The sequence below is a fragment of the Petromyzon marinus genome, unplaced genomic scaffold, assembly GCF_048934315.1.
Source record: "Petromyzon marinus isolate PM22_M1 ecotype Great Lakes invasive population unplaced genomic scaffold, UKy_Petmar_22M1.pri1.0 PM_Scaffold_79, whole genome shotgun sequence".
Lineage (NCBI taxonomy): Eukaryota > Metazoa > Chordata > Hyperoartia > Petromyzontiformes > Petromyzontidae > Petromyzon > Petromyzon marinus.
Genome location: NW_027423687.1, coordinates 120,841 through 129,911, shown reverse-complemented (window position 1 = coordinate 129,911; position 9,071 = coordinate 120,841). Strand labels below are relative to the sequence as shown.

The 9,071-nt window shown below is 50.0% G+C and overlaps 1 protein-coding gene across 1 annotated transcript in view; it reads right to left on the bottom strand.

The window, feature by feature from the left end:
• Positions 1 to 8,641, bottom strand: part of LOC142923838 (transcription initiation factor TFIID subunit 1-like) — a 42,041-nt gene extending 33,400 nt beyond the window's left edge. Inside the window, exon 1 of the mRNA XM_076064822.1 lies at positions 8,630 to 8,641. Within this exon, the coding sequence (XP_075920937.1) occupies positions 8,630 to 8,641 (12 nt within the window). The remainder of the gene's footprint in view (positions 1 to 8,629) is intronic.
• Positions 8,642 to 9,071: the final 430 nt, after the last annotated feature.

The following is a 9,071-nucleotide window of genomic DNA, read 5'->3' as shown; positions in this document are numbered from 1 at the left end:
TGGTTCGTCACATTCTGCAGATGTAGATGCCACTGGTTTTTCACGTTCTGCAGATGTAGATGCCATTGGTTCTTTACGTTTTGTAGATATTGATGCCAGTGGTTCTTCACGTTCTGCAGATTTAGATGCCACTGGTTCTTCATGTTCTGCAGATGTAGATGCTACTGGTTCTTCACGTTATGTAGATGTAGATTCCACTGGTTCTTCATGTTCTATAGATGTAGATGCCACTGGTTCTTCATGTTCTGCAGATGTAGATGCCATTGGTTCTTTACGTTCTGTAGATGTAGATGCCACTGGTTCTTCACGTTCGGCAGATGTAGATGCCACTGGTTCTTCATGATCTGTAGATGTGGATGCCACTGGTTCTTCACGTTTTAGATGTAGATGCCACTGGTTCTTCACGTTCTGTAGATGTAGATGCCACTCGTTCTTCACGTTCTGCAAATGTAGATGCCACTCGTTCTTCACGTTCTGTAGATGGAGATGCCACTGGTTCTTCACGTTCTGCAGATGTAGATGCCACTGGTTTTTCACGTTCTGCAGATGTAGATGCCACTGGTTCTACACGTTCTGCAGATGTAGATGCCACTCGTTCTTCACGTTCTGTAGATGTAGATGCCACTGGTTCTTCACGTTCTGCAGATGTAGATATCACTGGTTCTTCACGTTCTGCAGAGGTAGATGCCACTGGTTTTTCATGATCTGTAGATGTAGATGCCACTGGTTCTTCACGTTCTACAGATGTATATGCCACTGGTTCTTCATGTTCCGTAGATGTAGATCCCACTGGTTCTTCACGTTCTACAGATGTAGATGCCACTGGTTCTTCATGTTCCGCAGATGTAGATTCCACTGGTTCTTCATGATCTGTAGATGTAGATGCCACTGGTTCTTCACGTTCTACAGATGTAGATGCCACTGGTCCTTCATGTTCTGTAGATGTAGATGCCACTGGTTCTTCACGTTCTGCAGATGTAGATGCCACTGGTTCTTCACGTTCTACAGATGTAGATGCCACTGGTTCTTCACGTTCTGCAGATGTAGATTCCCCTGGTTCTTCATGATCTGTAGATGTAGATGCCACTGCTTCTTCATGTTCTGTAGATGTAGATGCCACTGGTTCTTCACGTTCTGCAGATGTAGATGCCACTGGTTCTTCATGTTCTGCAGATGTAGATGCCACTGGTTCTTTACATTCTGTAGATGTAGATGCCACTGGTTCTTCACGTTCTACAGATGTTGATGCCACTGGTTCTTCACGTTCTGTAGATGTAGATGCCACTGGTTCTTCACGTTCTGCAGATGTAGATATCACTGGTTCTTCACGTTCTGCAGATGTAGATGCCACTGGTTCTTCACGTTCTGTAGATTCAGATGCCACTAATTCTTCACATTCTACAGATGTAGATGCCACTGGTTCTTCACGTTCTGTAGATTCAGATGCCACTGGTTCTTCACGTTCTGCAGATGTAGATGCCACTGGTTCTTCACGTTCTGCAGATGTAGATGCCACTGGTTCTTCATGATCTGTAGATGTTGATGCCACTGGTTCTTCACGTTCTACAGATGTAGATGCTACTGGTTCTTCATGTTCTGTAGATGTAGATGCCACTGGTTCTTCACGTTCTACAGATGTAGATGCCACTGGTTCTTCATGTTCCGCAGATGTAGATGCCACTGGTTCTTCACGTTCTGTAGATGTAGATGCCACTGGTTCTTCACGTTCTGCAGATTCAGATTCCACTGGTTCTTCACGTTCTACAGATGTAGATGCCGCTGGTTCTTCATGTTCTACAGATGCCACCACCGGCTACCCGAGTTTGATTCCCGCTCACGGCCAACACCAGTTTTGACGAACATCTAAAGCGGTCCTGGGCCTCCACCTAGGTCGACTCAGCCTCGAATGAATACCTGGCGCGGTGGTCTGTAGTAAACATCTCTGGAGAGAGACAAAGGCGGCCGGGCGTGGTGCTGTCCACCCACCCCCTAGCGTCCTTGCCAGCTACTCGTTACCACTAACAGCACTTGCCCCTAGGGTGTGTGCGAGGCTACCCGGGGGCGCTTCGTCTTTGTTGAAGGCGGTCGAGCGGGTGGTGGTTGGGGGGGTTGAGAGCTAATGAGGTCGGCATGGCGAGGGGAGAGGCGAGTTGCCAACGCGCTGGGACTCGACATTCACGCCGTGAGGGTGAACATCATCGCAAGTGGCAACAGCTGCGGAACACCCCGTGGCGATACACTACACTCCTCTATACACTACACTATACACTACACTACACACTACACTATACACTACACTACACACTACAGTATACACTACACTATACACTACACTATACACTACGCTATACACTACTCTATACACTACACTAAACACTACACTACACACTACACTATACACTACACTATACACTACACTATACACTACACTATACACTACGCTATACACTACTTTATACACTACACTATACATTACACCATACACTACACTATACACTACTATACACTACACTATACACTACTATACACTACACTATACACTACACTATACACTACACTATACACTACTATACACTACACTATACACTACTATACACTACACTATACACTACACTACACACTACAGTATACACTACACTATACACTACACTATACACTACGCTATACACTACTCTATACACTACACTATACACTACACTACACACTAAACTATACACTACACTATACACTACACTACACTATACACTACGCTATACACTACTCTATATACTACACTATACAATACACTATACACTACACTATACACTACTATACACTACACTATACACTACACTATACACTATACTATACACTACACTATACACTACACTACACATTGCACTATACACTACTATACACTACACTATACACTACACTATACACTACTATACACTGCACTATACACTACTCTATACATTACACTATACACTACTATACACTACAATATACACTACACTATACACTACACTTTACACTACAATACACTATACACTACACTATACACTACCATACACTACACTATACACTACACTGTACATTACACTATACACTACACTATACACTACACTATACACTATAAACTACACTAGTATACACTACACTATACACTACTACAATACACTATACAATACACTACACCATACAATACACAATACACTACACAATACACTACACTATACATTACACCATACACTACACTATACATTACACTATACACTACACTATACACTACACTATACACTACAATACACTATACACTACACTATACACTACACTACACACTACACTATACACTACACTATACACTACACTACAATACACTATACACTACACTATACACTACTCACTACACTATACACTACACTATACACTACACTACTATACACTACACTATACACTACACTACTATACACTACAGCACTATACAAAACACTATACACTACACTATACACTACACTATACACTACACTATTATACACTAGACTATACATTACACTATACACTACACTATACACTACACTACAATACACTACACTATACACTACACTTACATTACACTATACAGTGAGGGAAAAAAGTATTTGATCCCCTGCTGATGTTGTACGTTTGCCCACTGACAAAGAAATGTTTAGTCTATAATTTTAATCGTAGGTTTATTTGAACAGTGAGAGACAGAATAACAACAAAACAATCCAGAAAAGCGCATGTCAAAAATGTTATAAATTGATTTGCATTTTAATGAGGGAAATAAGTATTTGACCCTCTCTCAATCAGAAAGATTTCTGGCTCCCAGGTGTCTTTGATACAGGTAACGAGCTGAGATTAGGAGCACACTCTTAAAGGGGGTGCTCCTAATCTCAACTTGTTACCTGTATAAAAGACACCTGTCCACAGAAGCATTCAATCAGACTTCAAACTCTCCACCATGGCCAAGACCAAAGAGCTCTCCAAGGATGTCAGGGACAAGATTGTAGACCTACACAAGGCTGGAATGGGCTACAAGACCATTGCCAAGCATCTTGGTGAGAAGGTGACAACAGTTGGTGCGATTATTCAGAAATGGAATAAACACAAAAGAACTGTCAATCTCCCTCGGCCTGGGGCTCCATGCAAGATCTCACCTCGTGGAGTTGCATTGATCATGAGAACGGTGAGGAATCAGCCCAGAACTACACGGGAGGATCTTGTCAATGATCTCAAGGCAGCTGGGACCATAGTCACCAAGAAAACAATTGTTAACACACTACGCCATGAAGGACTGAAATCCTGCAGCGCCCGCAAGGTCCCCCTGCTCAAGAAAGCACATATACATGATCGTCTGAAGTTTGCCAATGAACATCTGAATGATTCAGAGGACAACTGGGTGAAAGTGTTGTGGTCAGATGATACCAAAATGGAGCTCTTTGGCATCAACTCAACTCACCGTATTTGGAGGAGGAGGAATGCTGCCTATAGCCCCAAGAACACCATCCCCACCGTCAAACATGGAGGTGGAAACATTATGTTTTGGGGGTGTTTTTCTGCTAAGGGGACAGGACAACTTCACCGCATCAAAGGGACGATGGACGGAGCCATCTACCGTCAAATCTTGGGTGAGAACCTCCTTCCCTCAGCCAGGGCATTGAAAATAGGTCGTGGATGGGTATTCCAGCATGACAATGACCCAAAACACACGGCCAAGGCAATAAAGGAGTGGCTCAAGAAGAAGCACATTAAGGTCCTGGAGTGGCCTAGCCAGTCTCCAGACCTTAATCCCATAGAAAATCTGTGGAGGGAGCTGAAGGTTCGAGTTGCCAAACGTCAGCCTCGAAACCTTGATGACTTGGAGAAGATCTGCAAAGAGGAGTGGGACAAAATCCCTCCTGAGATGTGTGCAAACCTGGTGGCCAACTACAAGAAACGTCTGACCTCTGTGATTGCCAACAAGGGTTTTGCCACCAAGTACTAATTCATAAATTTGCAGAAGAGTCAAATACGTATTTCCCTCATTAAAATGCAAATCAATTTATAACATTTTTGACATGCGTTTTTCTGGATTTTGTTGTTGTTATTCTGTCTCTCACTGTTCAAATAAACCTACCATTAAAATTATAGACTGATCATTTCTTTGCCAGTGGACAAACGTACGAAATCAGCAGGGGATCAAATACTTTTTTCCCTCACTGTAGATGGGTGAGTGAATGGGTGCGTGGGTGAGTGCGTGAGTGAGTGGGTGAGGGAATAAGTGAGTTGGTAGGTAGGTGGGTGAGTGAGTAGATGGGTGAGTGTGTGGGCGAGTGGGTGGGTGAGTGAGTGGTTGGGTATAATGATTGAGTGAGTGGATGGTGGGTGGGTGAGTGGGTGGGTGAGTGAATGAGTGAATTGGTAGGTGGGTGGGTGAGTGAGTAAGTGTGTGAGTGAGTGGTGTGAGTGGGTGAGTGAGTGGTTGAGTGAGTAGGTGAGTGAGTGGGTGAGTGAGTGGGTGAGTAGGTGAGTGAGTGGTTGAGCGAGTGGGTGGGCGGGTGGGTGAGCGGGTGGGTGGGTGAGTGAGTGGGTGAGTGAGTGAGTGAGTGGGTGAGTGGGTGAGTGAGTGGGTGAGTGAGTGGGTGAGTGGGTGAGTGGGTGAGTGAGTGGGTGGGTGAGTGAGTGGCTGAGTGAATGAGTGGGTGAGTGAGTGGGTGAGCGAGTGAGTGGGTGAGTGAGTGGGTGAGTAGGTGAGCGAGTGGGTGAGCGAGTGAGTGAGTGGGTGGGTGAGTGGGAGGGTGAGTGAGTGGCTGAGTGAGTGAGTGAGTGGGTGAGCGAGTGGGTGAGTAGGTGAGCGAGTGGGTGGTTGAGTGGGTGGTTGGATGGCAGCGTGAGTGAGTGAGTAGCTGTGTTGGTGAGTGGGTGGGTTATTGGGTGGGTAGCTGTGTGGGTGAGTGGGTGGGTGAGTGAGTGGGTGAGGGAATGAGTGAGTTGGTAGGTAGGTGGGTGAGTGAGTAGATGGGTGAGTGTGTGGGTGAGTGGGTGAATGCATGCGTGGGTGGGTGAGTGAGTGGTTGGGTTTAATGATTGGGTGAGTGGATGGTTGGTGGGTGAGTGGGTGGGTGAGTGAATGAGTGAGTTGTAAGGTGAGTGGGTGAGTAAGTGGATGGGTGAGTGAGTGAGTGGGTGGTTAAGTGGTTGAGTGGGTGATTGGATGGCAGGGTGAGTAAGTGAGTAGCTGTGTGGGTGAGTGGGTGGGTGGGTGAATGGGTGCGTGGGTGGGTGAGTGAGTGGTTAGGTTTAATGATTGGGTGAGTGGATGGTTGGTGGGTGAGTGGGTGGGTGAGTGAATTAGTGAGTTGGTAGGTGGGTGGGTGAGTGAGTGGATGGGTGAGTGAGTGGGTGGTTGAGTGGGTGAGTGGTTGAGTAGGTGAGTGGGTGAGTGGTTGAGTAGGTGATTGGGTGGCAGGGTGAGTGAGTGAGTGAGTAGCTGTGTGGGTGAGTGGCTGGGTGAGCGATAGAGGGGGAGGATGTAGGGAGAATGGGGGGAGAGAGACTCTTAAATTCAAATATACAGGAGCAGCAGCAGGCATCGTAAGGGGCCGGGATCGAACCCACGACCTCCTGCACACCAGGCGAGATCACTTCAATATCAAAGACAAAGATCCCCCGTGTAACCTCTAACAGACTGAAGGGGCACAGACACACACTTACACACAGACACAACAACAACAACAACCGCCATTCGCCACTAAATGGCGGTGACGTCACCACGACGCTTGTGCCAGGCCATGTGCACCTTGAGGCCACGTGGAATGTCGAACGCCCGCTGGCAGGAGGTCACGGGGCAGACCCAGGTGCCACAGGTCGACTGACTGAGATGACTGGCTGATGCACCACCTGTGCCCCCTACTGTGCCAACCTGTTGTGCTTTAGCCACCCGGCGCTCCGCTCGTTGTTGTGAGCGTCGCTTCTCCGCCCTCCGTTGTTGTTGGAGGGCGACTACCTCCAACTGCCCAGTAGCGTCCTTCACGAGCCTCCTCTACAGAGGCCGATCTTGACACCGCTGGTACCAGTCATCGGCAAGTCCACTCAGCTCCACGTCCTCCTGTACCACATCACTCCATCTCTTCTCTAGCCCGTGCCGCGCCCGTTTAGCCCCCTCGATCTGGCCGAACAAAAGCTGTTTCGGCATGCGGTGGCTGGGCATGCGAGCTACATGACCCAGCCATCGCAGTCTTGCCCGCCGGAGGAGCTCACCGATGGGACCTTGCCCAGATCTTTCAAGGATTTGTGAGCTCCTCACACAATCCAGTCTGGTTAAACCCAGGATGGATCGTAGGCAGGCCAGACTAAATGTTTCTAGCTGGCCCAGGCCTACTGATGGTATCATAGACCTTGACCAGGTCAATAAAGCAGAGATGTAGGTTGGAATTCCCTACACCTCTGCTGTAGCTGACGGACAGAAAATATGGCATCTGTGCAGGACCGCCCTTTCCTGAAACCACATTGGGGCTCCGCAAGCCTCTCCTCAGCGTGACTGGCGAGGCAATGCTGAATAATCCTTGCCAGGACCTTTCCTGGCACACTGTGGAGTGAGATGCCCCTGTAGTTGTTAAGTCTGTGCGGTGCCCCTTCTTAAAGAGGGGGACCACCAGGGCATCCTTCCAATCCTGCGGAACCCGTCCAGTGGTCCAGACTGTTGTTATGATGTCATGTAGGGAAGTCTGTGCACAAACGCCACCCTCCCTCAGCATTTCGCTTGGGGGATCACCTCTGCCCGCTGCCTTTCCTGGTCTCAGACTCCGGATCGCCTTCAGTGCTTCCTCAACAGATGGCACCTCAGCCCAGCCACTCGCAGGGGGTCATGTGGGGGCCGACGTCCGCCCCACCGCCCTCGCCGGGCAGGTGAGGTGCAACGTTTGGCCTCTCCACTCCCTCCTCGACTCCCTCCTCCACCGCCTCGATCAGCTCCCGCCGGGTCCCCGCCGCCCCCCCCGCCCCCACCCCCCGCCTGTGCTGGCGCCCTCTGTGACGGACGTGGCTGCAGCGCTGGCTCACCGCCGCACGGGGTTACTCCGCACACGCCCACGTACACCACCGCTAATGCGAAGGCGTCCGCGCGCTTGTTTCACACGAAGCCTGGCGCTTCAGCGGCCGCGTGAATATTATACGCCCCAGCGGGTGGTCGCTCACTGCCCCGCAACCCGCCCGGATACTCGCAGCGGCACGGCTGCTCGCTCCGCGCGAGTATTAGGGATGGATGCTTCGTTACTCAAATTTACTGACGGCACAAATACGCGCCACCTGGGGAGGGGGGGGGGGAATATTCACTCAAACGTCCTGCCACCTACCTCGAAGCTCTACTCACGGCGTCGCGCGGACGCCGTGAGAGTCGGAGGGAGAAGGGCGAGAGAAAACCTCGCCCATCGCTGCCTCGTAGCGGCCCTCGCTGACATCGCACGGACGCCGCGAGCGGCTCGGCGAGGCGGGACGGCGGGGAGTTGCGTCTTGACGCCCCGCAGGTTGAAGCCAAGAGAGCGAAATCGTTTTTATCCTCTTCACTTCGAAGGCCCCGGGGTGCCGTTGTACCGCATGGCCAATCGTGCGCTTACCTTGCGGTCACCCCCCCCCCCCCCCCTGTTACCGTGTCCTCCATGGAGTCCTGCGTGGCGGCGGCGGCCACCCATTGCCCCTCGTTGCCCACTGTCTGGAAGGGCTCTTGCGCTTTTGCTTCCTCAATGTTCCGCCCTCCGTCCTCCTCCCCCCGGGTGTCGTGAGCAAGTCACCGCGGCCGGCCCAGGAAACTTTCTCTTTCTGCGCCACTACAATTCGACGCCAATTCTCGGGGCATCGCAATGGAACCTGTCCAGCGGGCGTCGGCCCGTCCCCTGGCACCGGGAGACCTTGGCACTTTCCCCATAGGGGCCCTTCGGATTAAAACCCGTTGTGCCAGGCGATCCCCCGCCAGGACACTCCGTGTGCGCGTGTGCTGCGTGTGTGCTCGTGGGGAGGGGGGTAGCGGTCAATCGCGGCGCTTGCGGGGATGCTCTGGGGCAGTGGCACCACGGTGACTTCTTCATCTTCCA